Source organism: Saccopteryx leptura, chromosome 4 (assembly GCF_036850995.1).
Source record: "Saccopteryx leptura isolate mSacLep1 chromosome 4, mSacLep1_pri_phased_curated, whole genome shotgun sequence".
In the NCBI taxonomy this organism is placed as follows: Eukaryota; Metazoa; Chordata; class Mammalia; order Chiroptera; family Emballonuridae; genus Saccopteryx; species Saccopteryx leptura.
Window position 1 is genome coordinate 53,984,206 of NC_089506.1, and position 23,813 is coordinate 54,008,018.

Sequence of the window (23,813 nt, forward strand, 5' to 3'; positions counted from 1 at the left end):
GAGGGCAGTTTCCGATTACAGATTTAAATGCACACAGCTAACAGCCAGTTTTTATAATACTGTTTCATTCCTGACCAGCATTTTGCATGCATTATTTTGATTCTTTGATGTTATTGTCAATGTACTTCTCTCTGCTTCAGTTTTAATAACTAGACTGATGCTTCACACATTTCTTTCCCAAGGGACAATTTATAACTATTAATTGGTTTGTAAAATGCCCTTTGAACTGCTCAGATGAAAGGCATCATAAATAGCATATATTATTTACGTTGTTGTTGTTGATTTCATTATGTGTATTTTGGCTACTCACTACTATTTTTTAAGACATTGAGACCTATACTTTAAAATTTTAAGATGTTTCCTTTCAAGACAGAACCTAACCGGATATTTAACGTCCAGAAATGATTTAGTTTCTTTACCAAACACAAATTCCTCTTAAAAGCTAGAAATCTGGGGAAATGAATACTTGTTTATGTATAATTTTTTTATTAAGTGAGAGGAGGAGAAATAGTGAGACAAACTCCCACATGTGCCCCTACCGGGATCCACCTGGCAACTCCATCTGGGCTAATGCTTGAATCTGAGCTATTTTTAGTGCCTGAGGCCAATGCTCAGACCAACTGAGCTATCCTCAGCACTTGGGGCCAACACTCCACCCAGTTGAGCCACTGGTTGTGAGAGGGGAATAGGGGGCAGGGTGGGAAGAAGCAGATGGTTGCCTCTCCTGTGTGTCCTGACTGGGAATTGAACCTGGGATGTCCATACGCTGGGCCAATGCTCTATCTGCTGAGCAAACTGGCCCGGGCCTGTATAACACTCTGACTTGACTTGTTGACATCTCAGTAGAATTACCCAAGAAATTCTCAAGGTTCAAAATTTAAAAGCTGATTTCTCATCGACCATATAGAAGACTACTAGCTTTTCACTGCAAGGAGATTGATTCTCTTATTTTTAACTTTTCTTTAGACAGAGTGAATTTCAACCAGGTGCAGTTTGCCGCCCGAAGGGACATTAGCCCCAGTTTGGGGGGTGTGCCTGGCATCTGATAGATAGAACCCCAGGATGCTGGCAGACATCCTGCAGTGTGCAGGACAGCCCCTCTACACACACAACAAAGAGTTATCGGGCCCCAAGTATCACGGGTCAACACTGAGAAACGCAGACTACATTCAGTGAGGAACTCCCATAATTCATCTTCAGCTACCAAGGTTCCTTCTAGTTCTGTAATGTATTGTTTTTTCTTAATCTCTCCTGGATCTCCTTTCAGGTTGGCATTGTGGGAAGAACAGGAGCTGGAAAAAGTTCCCTCATCTCAGCCCTTTTTAGATTGTCAGAACCTGAAGGTAAAATTTGGATTGATAAGATCTTGACAACTGAAATTGGACTTCACGATTTAAGGAAGAAAATGTCGATCATACCTCAGGTATGCAAGTCAGAGCATTCTCACATGTTCTTTTTATAAGGGCACCTCAGTTTAATTGCTTTTAATTTTATTGCTTTTTAAAAATGAATTTAAAAGAGTGATCCCTTCCCCCCAGTAGAGCATATTTTTAATAGCTGATATTTTCAACAGATATTATCATCAGATGCCAGGGTTTTTTTGTTTTATGTGTGTGTGTGAGTGGGAGGGGGAGAGAAGCAGATTCAATAACTTACCCAGATAGATTTCTGGACTCAAACTTCTCCAAGTACTCAGTTTTTATCCACTGATAACCACATAATTCTGAGAACAAAATGATAAATGGTTTGTTTAGTACTTGAGAGATTTCTACAGGAAAACATGGATTTTAAGTGACTTAACGATGGAATTTTGCTGTAGGAAATAGAGCTACCTTTTCAAAGATGCTTATCTCCATGGAGGCTTTTCTGTGCAGCTGTGGGGCTTTGAGAATCTTAGAGTGCCTTGGTGCTTTTAGAAGTCTAGCTTGACCAGGTGGTGGCACAATGGATAGAACATCAGCCTGGGACTCAGAGGACTGAGGTTCGAAACCCCTGAGGTTGACGGGCTTATCCAGCTTGAGTGCGGGCTCACCAGCTTGAGTGTAGGATCATGGACATGACCCCGTGGTTGCTGGCTTGAGCCCAAAGGTCGCTGGTTTGAGCAAGAGGTCACTGGCTAGGCTGGAGCCCCCCATATGAAAAAGCAATCAATGAGCAACTAAGGTGCTGCAACGTAGTATTGATGCTTATCATCTCTTCTCCTTCCTGTCTGTTTGTTCCTATCTGTCCCTCTCTTTCTCTTTGTCTCTCGCTTAAACAAAAAGGACGCGTAGAAGAACTGTAGCCATTAATACATGGCATAGACCAGGGAGACAGTATAGAATAGCGAGGAAAAACACGAGACAAGGAATTCCATCTCTCTGCACCTCAGTCTTCTCTCCTACACAAGGCAGCTAGTAATACCAGCCCCTAGAGCAGGGGTCCCCAAACTTTTTACACAGGGGGCCAGTTCACTGTCCCTCAGACAGTTGGAGGGCCGGACTATAAAAAAAACTTTGAACAAATCCCTATGCACACTGCACATATCTTATTTTAAAGTAAAAAATCAAAACGGAAACAAATACAATATTTAAAATAAAGAACAAGTAAATTTAAATCAACAAACTGACCAGTATTTCAATGGGAACTATGCTCCTCTCACTGACCACCAATGAAAGAGGTGTGGTGCCCCTTCCGGAAGTGCAGTGGGGACCGGATAAATGGCTTCAGGGGGCCGCATGTGGCCTGCGGGCCATAGTTTGGGGACCCCTGCCCTAGAGCCACCGTGAGGACTAAGTAGGTAAGTGTGTCGTGGGGTGCCTCACATGCTGTGACGATAGAGGGTCGAATTGACCATCTCTTCCAGGGCGCTGATTCTGTTTCATTTTATTCTGCTTCTTAGAAGTGTGGTTTTCAGAAATTGTTCTAGAGGTTGGGTGATATGCACAAAAAAAGAGCTCCTGTCATTCCTGTGGTTCATCCGCTTAGCAAAAATTCAGGAAATATTTATTGAGCAATTACTCTCCTTCAACCGTACAGCCAAGGGCAACATAGGGGCCTCACGTCTTCCGTCCTGCCCCCTGCTCTGACACTTACACATGGTGAATTCCAGACATGCTGATCTTTTTTTTTTTTAATTTAGGGGTTTTTGTTTTGTTTTATACTCTATAATCATCTATCCAGCAAAGAAAGCTGAGGAAAAACACACACCTTCTTGAGATGAGAAACACAGAGAAAAGATGAGACAAAAGACCTCACAAATGTGCTATGTGAATACAAAGAGCTCTTAAATGCATGTTTATAAAGAAGCATATAGAACACAGCACCCAAAGAGGAGGGTGTGGCCTTGTGTCTAATGACCAACTACAGCTATTGCTACCTACCACTGACCTCTAAAATAATTGGAAATAACTTTGAAATCTAGATATCCTTTTCAGAACCACAGTCAGATGCCAACTCACACCCATTAGGTTAACTAGTATTAAAAAGAAAATAACAAGTGTTGGAAATTATGTAGAGAAACTGCAACCCTTGTGGATGGCTTGTGGGAAGTAAAATGGTACAGCCACTGTGGAAAGCAAGGTAGAAGTCCCTAAAAGAATTATAAATAGACTTAATTCTTCTGGGTTTAAACCGAAAAGAATTAAAAGCAGGGTCTTGTAGATATATCTGTACACCAAATTGTATTCTCAATAGCAAAAATGTAGAAACACCCGCCCCATGTGTTCATTGATGGATGAATGGACAAACAAAATTGCTTGTTCATACAGTGACATATAATTCAGCCTTAAAAAGGAAGGAAATTTGGACACATAATATGGATGAGCCTTGAGGACATTATGATAAATGAGATAAGACAGTCACCAAAATATAACACTGTATAATTCCACGTATATGAGGTACCTAGCACAGAGACAGGAAGTAAATGATGGTTTCCAGGGGGCATTTATGAGGTAGAGAATGGGGAGTTGATTAATGAATATAGTTTCAGTTTCCTGATGAGAGGAGCCCTGTGACTGGATTATGGTGGTGACTGTACAGTAATGTTGAATGTATTTAATCCCTCTGAACCCTACACTTAAAAGTGGTAAGGTAGTGAAATTTATGTGTATTTTGTCAGAATTTAAAAAAAATTGTTTTAAAGATACTCCTTTCAGGGAAAATGGAGAAAATCTGAGCATATAAAATCCTTGTATTGAAAGAGTCCTGCCCTGGTCGGTTGACTCAGTGATAGAGCATCGGCCTGGCCTGTCACTGTCGCGGGTTCAATCCCCAGTCAGGGCACACTGGAGAAGCGACCATCTGCTCCTCTACCCCTCCCTCCCTCCCTCCCTCCCTCCCTCCCTCCCTCCCTCCCTCTCTCTCTCTCTCTTTACCCCTCCCTCCCCCCTCCCCCTCCCTCTCTCCCTCCCTCTCTCCCCCTCTCTTCTCCCCGCCTTCAGCCAAGGTCCAATTAGAATGAGTTGGCCCCAAGTGCTGAGGATGGCTCCATGGCCTCCACCTCAGGCGCTGAAAAACGGCTCTGGTTGCAAAGGGCCCCAGATGGTCAGGGCATCACCCCCTAGTGGCCTTGCCAGGTGGATCCTGGTCGGGGCGCATGTGGGAGTCTGTCTCTGCCTCCCTTCCTCTCACTAGAAAAACAAAAATAGTTCCTTTGGCTATCAGAATCATGACTTAGTGATTACAGTATAAAACATGAGTTTAAATTCTCAAGTTTTATATTTTGGTTGTACCCATTTCTGAAATGGACCAAAGAGATTTACTTAGCAGAAATAAAGGGCATGTCTATAGAGTACTTCCACATCCCTGGATGAAAGGGTGTAAAAATGTGTCATGTGTTACTTTTAGATGTTTCTTAATAAGAAATGGTTGTATGCTTGTGTACATAAAAGAACTGTATAAATAAAGAAATAACGTTAGATGATTCTTGGCTCTTCCAGTAATGTTTTGGAAGCACATCTGAGCAAAGACTAAATATACCTTGACATCACCGGGTTTTGGTTCTGTTCCATCAGTTTCCACCCTACTTTTGAGCATGCTCTATATACATTCTCCAGAGGGCTGTGCTTGCTTACAAAACAGTGCTGAGCTTTGTAGCCATGTAGATAACGATCACCCACCATTGTAAACACAGAACCTTTAGTCTTTTCACTTTATACGCCTTTGTCTCCAAAGCACAGTGTTTGTTGATTAAGGAAGAGAGTCAGGAGAGACGGTGCAGTGTCTAAAGGGTCCCAGAAAATCATTCAGGAGGCAGTCAGGGGTACAGTCTTTAAGTGCGGACACCGAATGTCAGCACCATGCCTCTTAGCGGTGTGTGACCTTGATGAATTTGCACAGCCTCCAAGCTTCAGTTTCCTTGTCCTGAAACCAGGTCTAGTAATTACTGCCTTACAGATTTGTTGTGAAGATATAACTGGATGAGAAAATGTTTGTGGCCATTTGGAATGGTTCTTAGGAATACTCAGTAAATAGTAACTGATGATTCAGGAGCGGGGCACTGGCCCTTCTAGTATTATTGCTATGAAAGTAAAAATACTAACACATTCTGGATGGACTTGGCTCTTTCATTTCTACTTATGTTTTTGGGGTCCTTGGTGATTTTTCTTTACATTGATTATGTAGAAAATAAACAAAATTGTTTATTTAAATTTAAAGAGTGAAGCAAAAAAATAAAATAAAATAAGAAGAAAAAGAAGTTCTAGGGTAAGGAAAAATCTCTCCGCCATTTGTTCCACAAGGACATCAGGAGAAAGTGTAGCTTGCTTTTTTATCTTCGATTTCTGGCTCCCCACTCCCCATGGTGTTTTCCTGATCACTGCTCTGTACCCCACTAGTACATTGCAGCCCCCCCCCAAGACCTCCTGATATTTTTCCTCAGCCCTCCCCACACTCCCAGCTCTGCTCTGCCTCTCCTTAAGGATGGGCTGTCTCTCCTTTTCATTGCTGTAGTGCTTGTTGCAGTTCTGAAAAGTTACAGAAGTATTCATAATAAGTCCAAACGTTTGAGGAATTTTGAACATATTTTAGCTTTCTTTCTTATCTGAAAGATTGAAAAACTGAGGCACAGTGACCATAACCTATTTACCAAGTAAGTAGCAGAGCCAGGATTCAAATTTAATTTTAAGAAATTACCAACTTCTGCACCTGCATGGCTAACCGCTCCACTCGAGACTTGAACACACTCTTGACCACAGTCCACAGAACTGCTTCCTATAATTTTGTGCATATATGCGCGCGCACGGACACACACACACAGAGAAACAAAAATTTCACAAAACGATATTACTCTGTGCTCTGCACTCTATTTTCTATTAAATTCATTCCATGGTTATTTACATAAAAGACAAAATGATGATCATGCGGTACAAAGTTGATTTCATAATCCATCGGTTTCATATGCAATTTGAAATACAGTGCCGTCACTGTCCCGTTTGGTTGGGCCCAGGTACACGTTAGCATCTCACTGGGAGCTGCCTTTATGTTCCAGATTCTCACAGCGTTCCTGCAAAGTTCTTCCCTTTCCAGTACGGAACTGAGGTTTGCGGAGGTTAATAATTTACTCTGACGCAAACAGCTAATAAGCAGTAGGATCAGAAATCAGGACTGTCAACTCCCAATCTGTCTCTTTATATTTTTCAACAGATGCTTATTGAACCCCACGATGTTCTCATCAGACACCTGACCCATTTTTTCCTACCACCTCACAAAAAGAATTCCCCCAAACCATCACAAAAATGGATAAAGATAGAGCAAGATTGAAAGCTGTTTCTCCTCGTGCTGTGTTCCTCATGAACAGCTTAGTAGTTTTAAAAAACTGAACTGTTTACTTTTGCTGAAAAACTCAAGTCACACCACCACTAAGAGAAAGTCAGTTTAGAAATGGGTTCACCCACTAGTTTGTCATGGGCTAGTAAGGGTCAGAAGATACTCGGATCTTACCTTGCCGAAGTCAGAGGCCTTTCTCTTCGCAATGGCTGGCTGGCTGCAGAGGTGAAGTCTGTTGGCCTAGTTACTTGTTTACTTGTCTATATCGCAGAAAACTTGCATTCCTTTTCCCCCAAATGAATAGGAAACATTGTTGCTGGTGTCCCCACACCCTGATTTGGGGAACCTAAAAAAGTTTAGGGCAGACTCTGCAAACGGGGAACCCGTGCTATTTCCTGGTTGACAGATTGGGTGAGCCAGGACCACATCACCTTCTCTGGCTCCCTGCTTGCTGTCATTCTGGGAGCAGCAGTGAATTTCTATGGTGGTCTCCCTCTTCTAGGCTCTTCCCTCTCATTCTTGACCCTACCAGGAGGAAGTCAGAACTGGGAGAGATGGGATAGCAACAGAGACCCACATAGAAACAGAAGCAAGGGCGTGGTGACATACACAGTCAGGCTAGCGCTGGAGGGAACTTTGAGAATCAAATAACTGTTTGTTTGTTTGTTTGTTTGTTTGTTTAGGAAATTAAATTTAACAGGGTGACATTGATCAATAAGAGTACATAGGTTTCAGGTAAATATTTCTATAGCATTTAAACCAGGGGTCCCCGAACTTTTTACACAGGGGGCCAGTTCACTGTCCCCCAGACCGTTGGAGGGCTGCCACATACAGTGCTCCTTTCACTAACCATCAATGAAAGAGGTGCCCCTTCCGGAAGTGCGGTGGGGGGGAGGGGCTGGATAAATGGCCTTGGGGCTGCATGCTGCCCACGGGCCGTAGTTTGGGGACGTCTGATAAACTGTTGATTGTATTGTGTGCCCATCACCCAAAATCAAATCATTTCCATCGCTGTATATTTGTCCCTCTACTCCCTTCCACTCCGCCGTCCACCCTCCACTGCTCCACTCCTTTCTCCCTGGTAACTATTGTACTTCACTGTTATCTATGTCCGTGAGTCTCATTTTTATATCCCACCTGTGTGTGAAATCATATAGTTCTTAGCTTTTTCTGATTTACTTATTCTTTTTTTTTTTGTATTTTTCTGAAGCTGGAAACGGGGAGGCAGACAGACTCCTGCATGCGCCCGACTGGGATCCATCCGGCATGCCCACCAGGGGGTGATGCTCTGCCCATCTGGGGCGTTGCTCTGTTGCAACCAGAGCCATTCTAGTACCTGAGGCAGAGGCCACAGAGCCATCCTCAGCGCCCAGGCCAACTTTGCTCCAATGGAACCCTGGCTGTGGGAGGGGAAGAGAGAGACAGAGAGGAAGGAGAGGGGGAGGGGTGGAGAAGCAGATGGTCGCTTATCCTGTGTGCCCTGGCCGGGAATCGAACCCAGGACTCCTGCACACCAGGCTGATGCTCTACCACTGAGCCAAATGGCCAGGTGATTTACTTTTTAATGGTCTCAAGGTCCATCCATATTGTCATAAATGGCAATAGGTCATCATTTTTTATGGCTGAGTAGTATTCCACCGTATGTATGTACCACATCTTCTCTATCCAACCCTCTATCGAGGGACACTTTGGTTGTTTCCATGTTGTGGCCACTGTGAATAATGCTGCCATGATCATGGGGGTGCATTTGTCTTTGTGTACCAATGTTTTGAGGGTTTTTTGGGAGATATTCTTAAAAATATACACCTTAATTTGTGTTCAGAATTCCAAGGACAGCAAAAAAAAAAAGAAAGCACATCTTAAGTAATTTTTAAAAACGAAACAGCTAGCTGACATGTAGTTGTCCTTGGTGCCCAAAAAAATTAAATATGTTCCCCGGAAAGAACTCCAGGTGAGATTATATTCAGGGAGTAGCTTGCTTATCTGAGAGGATCTGGAAAAACCGATTTCGACACTTTTTTGGGTGGATCTATACCTAGAGTCCCTATCCTATGGGCATAAAAAAAATGCTTTTAATTGAAGAGAGATTCCATGCAAATGCAATATTTATTATTGTACCCCAAGGGTTGGCACAGATCAGCAGCTATCATCTTTATGTGATTAAACAGATTCTTTTAAAATATTTATTAGACTTGTAAAATCAAAGCAAAAGCTAGGTATTTTTTAAATAGGCCACTTTACTCATTGGTGTTTCCATTCCCTGGGTTGTCTTCAGCAGGTTGAAAAAAGGTTAACCAGAGCTGTCCCTTTAAGACTTCTTCTTTATTACCTGGTTTTCTTTCCCTTCTTTTTTTCTTGTTGAGAACAAAACTCAAAGAGAGAAGAGGTGGGTATGCTATTACTAGTAAAGAAATACAACTGGATTCCAGCCTAATGCAGTCGGGCCTTTGTTTCCGACACTGAAGTCTTCATTAAAGTCCATGGAACTGCTCCCCGGAGCTCCTGACCTTTTTGTATCGAAAGAGGACTTTACATGACTTGAATTCTTTTTCCTTTGTTGGCGAACAATGTTCTTTTCTTCTTTCTGAATATGGATGATGATCGGTTCATTCAGAGGCTACAGGATTAAAAAAAAAAAAAAAGAAGGAGGAGGAAACCAAGATAGAAAGCACCTCCAGGTGATTCCTTCGTTTTTGAAACAGGGAGATGAGCTGCCCTTCATAAAGGTCGTCGGGTCAGAAATGAAAACGTAGCTCTTAGGATTGGAAGAAACAGCGACAGTAGCCATTCTTGAGGATATGTTTTAATAGAGGACAGTTTCCTAGTTTGTGACTGAAAGGAGGAGGGTGAAGTGTGGTGCTTTATCTGCCTCGTTTGTAACCACTTGTACGGTTTGTGTCTTGGTCCCAGGTCGTTTTAAGTATCTGAAGGTTCGTGGGTAGGGTTTCTTTTCAGGATAATGAGAGGCTTGTCTTCCAGTCATGGGTACAAAAGGTCTAGTAAGACTGTAGTTTTCAGTCCTGCAGTTGTGTTGAGGGATTATCAATTTACTACACTAAATGCTTTGATTCAGAGTGGCCATTTTTGGGTCACACACCTAATATGAACTTGTGTTATGTTAGTAACAAAGGAAAAAAATTACTACTGAATATGGCACAAAGGATAAAAAAAAAGTGTACACTTTAAACTGAGATGAAAAACAAGTGTGATACTAATATTCCACTTGAAATATTACATTGAACAAGAGCATTTGTTTTTTAACTGTACTGTGCCAGCTAATTCTTATTAAATGAAGCTTAATTGTGTACCTTCAGAAAAAATATAGTACTTAGGCTAATAAATTTAGTATGTATTTACATGAAGGTTTGTGCCCTGCCATAAATGTCTACACTAAAATGTTCTGTCTTTAAACATTTTTACAACACTTAAGATTAGTTTATTACTTCATTTCTTTGAGGTGGGCACTTTAAATAATAATATGTATCAGAAATGATTATTAATTTGACCCTTATCTGCTCTTGCAGCAGTGTCTATTTTATGACCTTTTGAAGATAATATAATAGTTTCTTATTTGGCAAGTGAATGAAAGTAGAATGAGTCGAAACCAAAATGAACACCTCACGTAAAGCACGTTGGCATAGTAAAACAGACACTTTACAAATTGCCTGCTGGCTTTAAAGACAACTATAGCCTGAATCATCTGATGTTTTAATAAATCATTCTTTTTATTCAACAAGTTTTGACTGAAGTTTTACTCATTTTGAAATATATATTTCATGTTTTAACATACAGAAATATTCTATTTACTAAACTTTCTTCTAGCTCATAATGCTAAATAACCATGAGTTATTGCCTAATATATTCTTTTAGATGGACAATACAGATTTAAGTGGGAACCCGTTTGCATCAGAAAATTCTTAAACTTTAATTTCTTTTCTTTTGACACTCGGCAGTGACTTGGTACTAATTAGCAGAACCTCTTGAAGACCCGCAGAGGATCTGGGCCTCTTTCAGCTCAGCATAAAGTAGCTGCAGGCATTGGTCAGGGCCTGAGTGAGCAATTTGTCCTTCAGTAAAGAATCCCATTGTAATCCCCCAGTCTTGGGAGAGAGTCATCCACTTCAAGGAGTTTATTAAAGAGAAGAAGGTGAGGGAGTTGACAAGAGAGAGGCCCCGATTATGAAGGAGGTGACTGAACTTTAAATGTGTGTCCCTGTGCCTGTTGAACCACCAAAACCACCGTCCCCAAAGCTCTAGCACTGTCAGTCCTGTCTTCGATTAACGAAGGCAGAAAGGTTCGTCTCTGAAAAATAAAGCCAGTTTTTGGTGATGAACAAAGACTTGGCTTGGGGGTGATGAGCACATAATATGGAGTACAGAGAACTGGGCACCTGAAACCTGTGTAATTATGTTAACCAGTGTCACCGCAATAAGTTCAGTTCTTTAAAAAAGCAAGCCTTTTGGAACTACCGTAAGTTAGCTTAGATAATCCCTCTCTAGAGTGTATTTTAAAAAGCAGGTGGACACTTTATCAAACACTAAACTTCTTACAGATGTAAATTTACTCTGTGAGAGGAACCCAAAGGAAGAGGTGTTCAGGTCATATAAGCTGCGATGGACAAAGAAATGGTCCTGTCTTTTAATGTAAGCAAAGAGACCATCTGTCACTTTGCCCAGTAGGCGCAAAGCTGATTTCTTAACCTGTCCTGTTTCAGCCCCTTTATCTCCTCACACAGCCGTCCTCAGGAGTCTCTCGGTTTGGGTCTCAGTAGAATATCACTTATCCTTTAGAGTCTTGTGGGGGAAATGGGCGGAGAGTCACAGAGAAGCGGGGAGTAATGGGTACCAGCCTCCCCTCGCCTGGCCGCACCGTTTCTGCGAACCTCATCAGAATAACTAAAGGAAGAGAAATTGCCTAGTTTGTTGAAATTGTAGTGTTGATCATTTCATTGAGGGAAGTTTCTTTTTTCTTTAAATCTGAAGTGGAATGATGGTTATTCCCCTGACAGTGAACTTGTACCATTGCTTGGATGGTTTAGTCTTTGATCCTAAAATTTGGTAGTTTTAAATTTGGGTCTCTGAGTATTTTTAGTTCAATTCAATAATCATTTTGATATGTCATATGACCAGTGATTTTCAACGCTTTTGATTTTCAGACATGTTAGCCACTTTATCACGTTTGTGCAAATAAATTGCCCTCTTTAAATGTTTTTAGTTTAGGATTTTGCTTAGGGATACATGTTTTCTGCTGGCACGTCATCTGTCTTCTGCATCCATTTTTCTCTCATCAGTCTTGAAACTGAGACAATAGAGAAGGAAGATATAGGAAGTTCTCAGTGTTATTTTTTTTCTTTTTTTTTTTTGTATTCTTCTGAAGTTGGAAACGGGGAGGCAGTCAGACAGACTCCTGCATGCGCCTGACTGGGATCCACCCGGCACGCCCACCAGGGTGCGATGCTCTGCCCATCCGGGGCATCGCTCTGTTACAACCAGAGCCACTCTAGCACCTGAGGCAGAGGCCACAGAGCCATCCTCAGCACCCAGGCCAACTTTGCTCCAATGGAGTCTTGGCTGTGGGAGGGGAAGAGAGAAACAGAGAGGAAGGAGAGGGGGAGGGGTGGAGAAGCAGATGGGCGCTTCTCCTGTCTCCCCTGGCCGGGAATCGAACCCGGGATTCCTGTATGCCAGGCCAACGCTCTACCACTGAGCCAACCGGCCAGGGCTCAGTGTTATTCTTATTCACAGCTAGAGAAGCGAAAAAGCTACCTTCTCAATCTTCCTTCTCTGGCTTTTGAGAAGTGAAGAGGAACAGGCCAGCCCCAAGGCCAGACCAGATTTGAGGCGGTTGGTTCTCCTGAGTTGATTCCTGGTGGCAGAGTCCAGGCGCCTCTCGGTCCCGGAACTGTGTGTCTCACTGTTCTACCACCATCATTGAAAGTAGCCAGCTGGGCTCTTTCCTGCTGCCTATATTCTTGTGGCCTGGGTTACCAGACGCTCTCAGAAGAAAACTTGAACAGCCTACTTAAGCTCAGGTACAAGATTCTTTTGAAACCTAGGAGGAGGCATATATTTTAGAGAAATTTAATTGTGGTTCCTCCCAGAGCAGGTGAATAGGAAGAGCTATTTAATTGAAAATAATTTCATTATGACACGTGTCACAATAGGGTTCAGGTTATCCAGCCCTTGCAGTTAATAACGAGGATCTGTGAATCATGTAATCCTGATGTACAGACAAGATAACATGGGGAACAGCTGATGAAAATCTGAGGTGATCTCTTCATGAATAGAAGTGCCACTGGCCCCATTAGTTTATGTTCTCTTTGGACAAAAAACAGGTTGTTCAATCAGACTTGTGGAGAGATTTCCAATCCTGGACAGTGGTGTTACCAATGAAGAAAATATCCTCATTTATTCTTCAGTTCAAATGTGAAAATATTTAAGTTTTGCTTTGAGTTACAAACTTCAACTAATCATGCTCTTGGTATTTTTCCACTAGCACACCAGGATTGTTAATTAATTGATATAGCTCTCTTGATGTAAACTTTCTCAAATAATTATCTCCTTATTTTTTCTCTCAGAACAGATACCACTACCAGAAAGGCATTTTTAAAAATCAGACCTTCCTTTTTCAGATTCTTCTTAAGATGACACACTTGAACACATTTCTTTCCTTAGTGTTCAGTGGTCCAGAAGAGATTTTGGACTGTGCTCTGGACAGCTGAAAAGTAATAGAGAAATTGTTCTGTAAATGAGCATTGCAACCTTATAACTCATGGTTATAGTGAATTTTGGTTTTTGGAGTTTTAATTCTGTTCTGAAAGTTAGCATTGGAATAAAAGGAAAAGGGGCTACAGTAGTAACATTCACTATTTTGCGATATTTAGGAACCTGTTTTATTCACTGGAACAATGAGGAAAAATCTGGATCCCTTCGGCGAGCACACGGATGAGGAACTGTGGAATGCCTTAGAAGAGGTAATTTATACCCTGACCAGGCAGTCACTCCGTGGAGAGAGAATTAACCTGGGATGCAGAGGACCCAGGTTTGAAACCCCGAGGTCACAGGCTTGCATGTGGGCTCATCCAGCTTGAGCATAGGGTCACTGGCTTGATCGTGGGGCCATAGACCTGACCCCGTGGTTGCTGGCTTGAACCCAGAGGTCTCTGGCTTGAGCAAGGGGTCATTGGCTCAGCTGGAGCCCACCAGTTAAGGTACATATGAGAAAGCAGTCGGTGAACAACTAAGGTGCCGCAACTACGAGTTGATGCTTCTGTTCTCATCTCTCTCCCTTTCCGTCTGTCTCTCTCTTATGTGCTAAAAAAGAGAAAAGAAACAGAAATAAAAGAGGTAATTTATAAAATATAATTAACTTGTTAGTATCAGTATATGTGCATTTATAGTACTATAGGTAATTAAGGGGAAGCTTTTTGGTTTAACTGACTGTTCACCACCTAGGAGAACATTGATGACAGGGACACACTAAAAATGTGCATATTGATGATGATGACAACCGAAAAATATGAAAGCACCTCATGTTTTCATTTTAACTTTTTTCCTAGAACCCAAAGCAGCTAGATATATACATTATCTTGTCCACAGCAGAGCAGTAAAGTAGAAGTTATTATTATGGCTTCAGATTCTACTGGTGACCTAGTGGCTAACATTCATTTTACTCCCTTGGTCTTAGGGAACATCAGCTTAGTGGAGACAATAATAGTTTTTCATTATTAACTAAAAGATAACTAAGGTCATACTAATAAAATACTTTGAAGTTTTATAAGAAAGCGTTTATGAAGGTAAATTATTGAGTTAGAATATGGTAATAATTATTTGTTGGCAAACATGTTTTAGTGCTGCGGAGGGAAATGGAGGTGACAGAACTCTGGAGCTTTTGCTGTTTTTATACCAATACGTTCCTTTCTAGAGTATTTTCTGTTATTTGGATAATGTTTGCCTTTGGGCCACTTCTTGAATTTTCTCTCCATTGCATTAAAAGATTTTGACTGTTAAGGTGCTGTTGATTTGTAATTCTATTTACTTTTATTATTTTGCTCACAGGATTTCTATTTGCATTGAAACATTTTTAAAACATTACTTAGTTTCAAATATTATATACAACTTTTATCAGCATCTTTATTCAGCTTGTTGATTAGGTTTTTTATTGTAATTATATCATATTAAACATTTGACATATTTAAATGCACTTCACTTTTTTGTAATTTTATGAGAAGGCATGGAATTTAATAAAATCCAATGCAAGATTATTAAAACATTGAAAAATCATTTACTCCTATTTTTACAGGGTTTGTTATATCTTTTAATACTAATTATTTTTGTATTTGCCCCCATTCTACGAATTGATTCTAAGCTACTGGATGGCAGAAGCCATATCTAGACTTCTAAACCACAGACAGACTTCTCATCCCACATGGACCTAGCTCAGTCTTTTGCTTTTAAAAAGTAAGCACTTACTAAACACGTACTGAGTGTTTATTAACATTCTCTTCATTTCAGAGAAGGGTGGCTCATTTCTTGTAAACACGCACACTCACACGCACATCCACACAACCCAATGATCAATTGCTCTCGTGGTTGTTAATTTGAACCTGCACCTGCCATTTCATGTCCCCCTTCCAGGGATAGCTCTGAAATCTTTAATTTATAGATGGGCTTGACTGTGAGCAAGCAGATTTCGATGCCTGACCATTCCTGGCCAGTAGTTCTGGTTTCTGGAGGCATGTCAGCACCGAGTCTTCACACCCTCATCCTGCTCTCCAGCAACTGTGGGGATTTCACTTTCCAGCATCAGGCCAAGCACTTCTCCCTCTCCACTTGAAAAGCGTCGGACCTCTGGTTCCATTTAAGTTGATGAGTCTTTCCACAGTGAAATTCTAGAAGAGAATAGGTGGGAAGAACAGTTAACCACCAAATATAAAGGTAGGATGATTCAGTGCTTTTGAACTCTCAGGGCACATTTAATGCTGAAATTGTGACACGCTTTAAAAAACAACAACAGGAATTACTAGTAAATTATTTTTCTATTTCTTTCAGAGCTTGAGATCTGTCTTCACAGACCCTCAGACAGTAAAATTACTCTAGAAACATACTGTTCCATAGACAGTAAAGAGATATTGATTGGGAGACAAATCCAGTCAAAAACTATCTTAGAAATTGGCTGTAACTTATGTCATTTGTAGGAACCAAAATTAAAATAAAATTTAGTAGCCTCTCGGAATTCTAAAAATGAAAAGATGGAGCAAGTGGCAATACTAAAATTTTACTGCCTTTATTTAAGCTACATTTGGAACTTTCTGCAAAGAAAAATAGATAAACATGAATTTATTTCACAAAATGAAGTTAGTGGTTTCTGTGTATTACCTCTGGAATTGAACTTGTTGCCTCAAGGATGCCTCTTAGTGTGAGAAATCACTACACGGTTGTTTCTCTAGGATTTATTTTTATACGACTTCTGTATGTTTTTCAGTGAAGGAGTTGGTATTCTGATTTTTAGAAAATTTACCAAATCTTTCACTGAAAAACATAGAAGGCAATGAAGTCAAATGTTAAGAGAACTAAAAACCCTTGTCAGCTGGTTAGTAAATGATTCCTTACTGAAAATGTGGAAGTATCAATAAGAAGGTACTCTATTTTTCCTCTTTATGAAATTCAAATAAGAGGAAAGGTGCTTTATCTCTTTAAGTCCTTTTTGTTCTGCCCCCTCCTCCCCCTCCCTGGGTAGAGGCAGCATTCAGAAAGGAGGCAGTTCTATAGATAATGCCTGTCTCATCTTGGCTATTTTTAAAATTATACTAAAAATACATTTTTCATATATATACCGAAAAATAGCCAGCTCTAAACTGAAGAAAGTTCGTTAGAACGTAGTGTTGATTTGGGCACCTAAAGAGAAGTGCAGCTCTAGAAATATGAGTAACGGCTAAAGAGTAAGCAGTTTCTCAGTGAAAGGTCAGTACATGCAAAACTCTATTTTCTGTACACCTGTAGCCCGGGTACTGATCAATGCAGCAGGAGGACGTGGAGAGAGGCCAGCTGACAGCATTATTAAAAATGGGCAATATCTATTGATCTTTCGCTTTGTTTTAAGCACTGTTGTAAACTCAAACATGCTAATTTTATATTCTAACAATGTTGGGAGGTAGACGTGTCTATGATTATAATATGACAGTATTATTTATAGGTTAGGAAGCTAAGATAAAGTTGAGGAACTTGCCCAATTGGCAGAACCAAATGAGACTCATGCCCAGACTGTCTGGCCTCAAGGTCCCCAAGTTTTATTTTAAAACTTCCCGATCCCAGGAATGTTGAAGGAAAAGGCTGATGAACACCGGCATGCCCTTCACCTAAATGCACTAGTTACTATTGTTATTATTTTGCCACATTTGCTTTCCCTCTTCTACAATCTATATTTTGCTGAATAATTTGAAAGTAAGTTGCAGAAATTTTCATTAAATGCTGGAAATTATCCTTAATCCTAAATATACGGCTAATAGGAACAAGGCCATTCTCCTACATATGCAGTCATCTCACTTAAGAAACTTGTTAGTAATATTACACTGTTTCTAATGTTTTCAAATTCTCCAGTTGCCGCTCTCAGTTGCTGTTATACTGCCTCAAATCTGTTTTTCTTGGTTCTGAGGCTTCGTGATAACACAAATGTGTGAGAATACATTCGTGTCTTTCTCGTAACTATCCCTGGCTCGTCAATGAAGACCGAGTCTCAGAAACCAGTGTCTTCTGGAACACATGTCTCCTGTTCTTCACCTCACAACCCTTACTCCTCGTCAGGCACTTATGGTCGACTCGAAAGAAAAACCAGATTAGTGATGACTTGTTATTTGAGTCAGGCAAGTGAGAATATTTCTTCAAAGCTGGGATATGCCCTGGCCAGTTGGCTTCATTAAATAGAGCATCAGCCCAGCATATGGACATCCCAGGTTCAATTCCCAGTAAGGGCACACAAGAGATACAACCATCTGCTTCTCTCCCCTCCCTCTCCCCCTTTTCTCCCTCTTATCCTCTTGCAGCCAGTGGCTCAGCTGGTCCGAACATTTACCCTGGCCCCTGAGGATAGCTCGGTTCATCTGAGTGTCTGCCCTAGGTGCTGAGGATAGCTCGGTTGATTCGAGCATTGACCCCAAACGGGATTTCCACGTGAATCCCAGTCGGGCACATGTGGGAGTCTATCTCTCTGTCTCCCCTCCTCTCACTTATAAAAAGCAAAAACAAAAACAAAAAAAACCAAAACGAAACAAAAAACAAAGCCAGGACATCAGTTTTAAGAAAGACAAGTCGGCGTATACAAGTGTTACCAAAGTCACGAGTGGAAAAGCTCGTGAAGGCCTTGCCACTGTTATACTTTGGATAAGTTCTATCGCCTGGCATGTAGAACCACGAATATGTATCTTAAAAAGAATATTCAGTAAATACTCTTGTAATGGAGGGGGGTTGACTAAGTTGACATCTTTATTTTGTCATTTTCAGTAAAAGTAATGGCACTACAAATCGAATCTTATACTTTAGATTTTGTATGCCTTTCATGTTCATGCTAAATACCATTACCATATTTAATCCTAACTCAGAATTTCTGTTTGTTGGGATTGGAATTCTATCCCTGACATAATTCGAGACTCCACTCACAGAAGTACTTCAGCGTTCGGAAACCATGAAAATGTTGCCCACCTACCCTTGGTGTTTTGTAATTTGACATTATATATTACACATATTTGTGTCCCTGCTTTTTGGCCATCACTCATCAACCTGTTAATCTCTTAATTTGAAGTGCATTTAATTTTCTTCTTTAACTCTCAAGTATAGCCTGAGTTTGGTTCCTGCTCTATAAAATTTCTCCAAACAAGTATTCACTGGACTGAGCTCTACTATCCTGTATAGTTAACAGGTTATTTTTGATAATTAAGAGTATTTTTTAAATTTATAATTACACTTTTGAAGCTAGATTAATATAAACACCATCTATCCCCACAGTGTGGGGGAAATAAGATGTTATGTTGTGCCCTGTTTTTCATGAGTTTTCATTCACTGCAGAACATTTTTGAGATGGAAGTAAGTGCGCTTGACTGGTCTAGCAATACGTGATTAAATTTGGGGAGAAACCATCACCAAAATAGACTCTGTATTTACTAATATATTAAGTACAGTTGCCAGTGTGTGAATTTGTATTTTTTTTAACTTTGAAGCTTCCAAAAGAACAAGTTACTGATAAGATTATATCTTCAGAAAGCTGTACTTCCTGCCATAATTAAAAAAAAAAAAATAGTTTCCCTTTAATGTACTAACTGCTATGCCAAATGCATTTTGGGAAACTTGACTCAACCATAAAGATCCTTTAAAATTTTCTGTTTAGACTACATTCCCTGAGAGCCTTCCTTGACCAATCCCTGGGAGGGGTTCCTAGTGGGTGTTGTGTCAGGGATGGGGGGGACACTAAGATGATTTCTTTTCATCAACTTTATTGAGGTACGATTTACATACCAGAAAATCCCCTTGTAAGTATGACTCGGTGATTTTGGTAAGTTTATAGTTCTACAACCATCTGGTTTTAGAGCATTTCTCTTACCCTAGAATGTTCCCCGTGTCCATTTCCAGTTAACCCTCCAGTATCTAGGCAATAGCTATGACATTTTTGTCTCTGTAAATTCCGATAGTTAAATTTTAACCAAGAATTAAGAAGGAACATTTAAAATGCTTCTATTTTTTGTTAGGAATAATTTTATTTAGCAGACTATATAGGTCTTGATGAAGTTGACAGGACATGAACCAACTGGGCCTACTGATAGCAACCAAGAAGAATCTTCTTGACTCATGAAGTTTATGCTCTTAAGTCAGAATATTTCTGTCATTTTTCTTGAAGGTTCATAGCAGCTTTATTTGGGATAGCCAAAAACTAGAAACCACTTAGATGTTCTTAACTGGAGCAATAAACATACTATGGAATACCATGTGCAGCCATCAAAAGGGATGAACTGTTGACCCACGCAGCAGCATGGATTAATCTCCAGAGTATAGGCTGAGAAAAGCCAATCCCAAATGGTTATATACTATATGGTCCCATTATGCAACGTTCTTGAAATGACAAAATTATAGAGATGACAAACAGATCAGTGGTTGCCAAAGACCAGAGAGGGTGGCCAGAGGGGGTGGGTGTGGCTCTAGAAGGGTAGTTGGAGGGAGATCCCCATGATGATGGAGATTCTGAGCTACGATGATCCTCTTTCTCAGTAAACACTAAGTAACTGTCCTTGTCACGTGGCCATACTCACAAGATATGGAGGAAGTCCCAAGGATTTCAAAGTTCTGGTGTTTAGGAGGCTTATCTACTTCAGTAGTAGTTTCTTTAAGAAAACACCATTCTTCTCTCTACATCTATAGGTACAACTTAAAGAAGTCATTGAAGATCTTCCCGGTAAAATGGATACTGAATTAGCAGAATCTGGATCGAACTTTAGTGTTGGACAGAGACAGCTGGTGTGCCTTGCCAGAGCTATTCTCAAGAAAAATAAGATATTGATCATTGACGAGGCGACCGCCAATGTGGATCCAAGGTACAGAGCTGAGGCCCGTGTAACCCGGAATCGCATTGTAAATGTGGTAAAATGAGAAACATTTAAATATGGTGAGCGGTTTTTCTAAGTGCTCTCTTTGCCCCAAAGATCGTCCTCAATAACATTAATTCTGGTAAGCAAAGGAAGAAACCAAACATGCTCTAAGGTGTTCATGATAATAGTAGGCATCCTAAGAGAGCTAGATTCCTAAATTGAACTCCTCAGAGTTTTAAGCAATTTGAAGGGAAGAATATCTTCCATTTTTAAAAGAAAAATAGTAAAATTCTCATAACTTTCTACTTGGATTTTAAAGAAAATCATGCATAAAGTATTGATTTTTAAAAACTTGATAAAAGTATCATATGATCTTTTTAAGTCTTAAGTCTGCCTTTACTGAACTAAATTCAACCTCTTTAATTCCAGAACTGATGAGTTAATACAAAAAAAAATTCGTGAAAAATTTGCCCAGTGCACTGTGCTAACCATTGCACACAGGTTGAACACCGTTATCGATAGTGACAAGATTATGGTAAGACCGTCACCTGTGGAATTCCAGTTGTTTCTGTTTATGTTAATTTTTTCAATTTATCCTTTCTTGTTAAGCTTGATAGAAATTACAATTTAATTTTCTATTAATTTTTCCTCTCATTCTTGACAATAACTCAAATTCTGATCTACACATTCAGAACGTGCTATTAAGTAATAGTATCCTCTAATCATATTTCTTATACTCAAAGCTTATTTGAATTGTCATTTTTACTTAAGATGGCCCAATCTGAAAATATTCCAAATCCAAGCTATGGCTTAATATTACAGAGCAATAGAGCACAGTCATTTTCACTGGGTCACAGTTGTTTCAGCATTTTGGATTCCCTTAATCAAAAGTTTAGCTTTTCATTTAGACTGCCAGGAGGTTGTTGGGTAAAGCTGCAGAACTTCTCAGCTGGTGGGACGTTCACAAGCTGTGTTGTCAGAGAGGAGTCTTTGAGAAGAAAGACCCTAGTGAGAAAAACGGTATTTCAACAGAAAAGATTAAATATAGACTATTTGATTCATGGAATTGGAGGACCAGTAGAAAGACTGGGGTAATAATTTTAGAAAGAAGCTACCATGCTCTAGCACAGGTCTTCAGACCTAAGAACTTGAAGGAGAGCCCCTGAAGAATCTCAGTGCTCACACTTCCAAGAGGGGCCACTGCCCAGCCTGCTGGTCATGTTTGTGAGGGTAGGAGCACAGCGAGGCTGGTTTTCTTCTTCTTTTTGTCATATATATATTAATTTTAATGGGGTGACATTAATAAATCAAGGTACATATGTTCAAAGAAAACATCTCCAGGTTATCTTGTCATTCAATTATGTTGCATACCCATCACCCGAAGTCAAATTGTCCTCCGTCACCTTCTCTCTGGTGTGCCTTACCAGAGCTGTTCTCAGGGGAGGTTTTCTTTGTGCCCCTCCCCTCCCCCCTCCCCCCCCCCCCCCCCCCCCCCCCGTCGGTAACCGCCACACTCTTGTCCATGTCTCTTAGTCTAGTTTTTGTTTTTCGTTTTTTAGTTTTAGTTTTAGTTTTTTAAATTAATTTTAATGGGGTGACATTGATAAATCAGGGTACATACGTTCAGAGAAAACATCTCTAGGTTATTTTGACATTTGATTATGCTGCATTCCCATCACCCAAAGTTCATTGTCTTCTGTCACCTTCTAACTGGTTTTCTTTGTATGGAATCATGCAGTTCTTGTTTTTTTCTGATTTACTTATTTCACTCCGTATAATGTTATCAAGATCCCACCATTTTGTTGTAAATGATCCGATGTCATCATTTCTTATGGCTGAGTAGTATTCCATAGTATATATGTGCCACATCTTCTTTATCCAGTCATCTGTTGAGGCTGGTTTTCAATATGCTAATAGAAGATGGAGGCTGGAGCCAGGTCTTACTGCTGGGGGGATGCTGGTATGAGTGGCAGGAACCAGGTCAACCATGTGTTCTCTGACCCACTTTCAGTCTTCTTCTAGTGCCCCCTACTGGCAGAACCTAACAAAGCCAACTGGCTAAAGAACCTCGGAAATGTGGTTTGCAGAGAGCCAGCCTCAGTATCACAGATGAGGGTGTAGAGAGAAAGGTAGATCTGGGCTGAGAGGCTGTAGGTAAACAGCCAGCAAGTCCCTTCCGCAGTAGATCCAAGTACTGCACACGTGGCAAGCTCAAGCTTTGGTCTGTCCACCTTCACTATCTGCCTTCCAGGTTTGATTGGCTCCTTCCAACTTACTCAGTCTTTTCCTTCCTTAACTTTATTTCCTTTGTTCCTCGCTTCCTGTTCTGTCTCCCTCTCTCCCTTCTTTTTCCTTCTCTTTCTTCTTTCCCTCTTACTCACTCACTTTCAGTAGGTCTTAGAATGTGGCTTTATAAAATGGAAAGGAAATCATTCCTCAAAAGAAAAAACCTTTGGCTGCAAATAAGCCCAAAGAATGTAAGCTATTTCACGCTAACCGCAGCCCATGGCAATGAACAGATTCTCAACTATCTTGTGTACACTAGATGTTGTTACTAGATACCAGGGCCCAGTGATTAGTAATGAAGAAGTAAATAGATTTTTAAAAAAGGCCTGTGTAGTGCATGAGAGGCAACAGATGAAGTTAACCAGTGATTTTTATGATCCATACAGAATAGATTAAATGACCAGTAATAAATGATCAATAATATCCAAAATTTCTTGTATCCAACGGTAGTGTAGCTGCTTTTGACTTCCTGAGTGGTTTCTGAACTGCTTCCCACGCGTTGCCAGATGGGATCATCAGTAGGGATATTGAGAAGATGCCAGACTGTTAGCATCGAAGCGGTGCCTTTAGCCTTGGCCCTCCCCCAGCTGGGTGTGCAGAGTGAGCTCCGTCACAGTACGCCACAGCAGTGGGGAATTTTCACCTAAAGGGTGTTTTAGGCTTCGAGCAGGGCAGCTGGTCCTCTGCACTGGAACATTGCAGCAGGAAGCAGGCCACTCCGGCAGAGGTCTGAGAGCAATTGTGTGGCGTCCAACATCACAGTACAGAGACTTAATAGATTTCAGAACATTGGGTAAGATCAAGCATGCTTTGTCTTTCATTTTGCGTTTTTGAATGGTAATTGGTGAATAACCTTTCGCTTCTGCTTTTACTTGTCACTCTGTCGTTCTCACCTCTAGCACTGTATTTCTCAGACTGTCGTACAAAGCATCCTTCTTTCACAATAAGTGAATGATGCTATGAAGTTTGCCTGTTTCAATCACTTGGTCAGGCTTTAGATGCAGCAGTGGAAAGATGGCTTCATCTCTAGCCCTGTTGGAGGTCCGTACAAATGAAGTCTTTGCTCTTAAGTGTACCATATTGATTTATTTTTGGTTTTGGTATTACAGCGTTGATGGTAGCAGCTTCCTTTTATGTGATACTAAGAAATACTGTCACCTGGGAATGTCTGGTCAGTTAGGGAAACAACAGGGAGGACAGAATTTAGCA

At 40.6% G+C, this 23,813-nt stretch overlaps 1 protein-coding gene across 1 annotated transcript in view; it reads left to right on the top strand.

Moving 5' to 3' along the window:
* Positions 1 to 23,813, top strand: part of ABCC4 (ATP binding cassette subfamily C member 4 (PEL blood group)) — a 294,246-nt gene that overhangs the window by 251,714 nt on the left and 18,719 nt on the right. The window contains exons 26-29 of the mRNA XM_066380684.1: positions 1,268 to 1,423; positions 13,632 to 13,721; positions 20,152 to 20,324; positions 20,748 to 20,853. Of these exons, the coding sequence (XP_066236781.1) occupies positions 1,268 to 1,423; positions 13,632 to 13,721; positions 20,152 to 20,324; positions 20,748 to 20,853 (525 nt within the window). The remainder of the gene's footprint in view (positions 1 to 1,267; positions 1,424 to 13,631; positions 13,722 to 20,151; positions 20,325 to 20,747; positions 20,854 to 23,813) is intronic.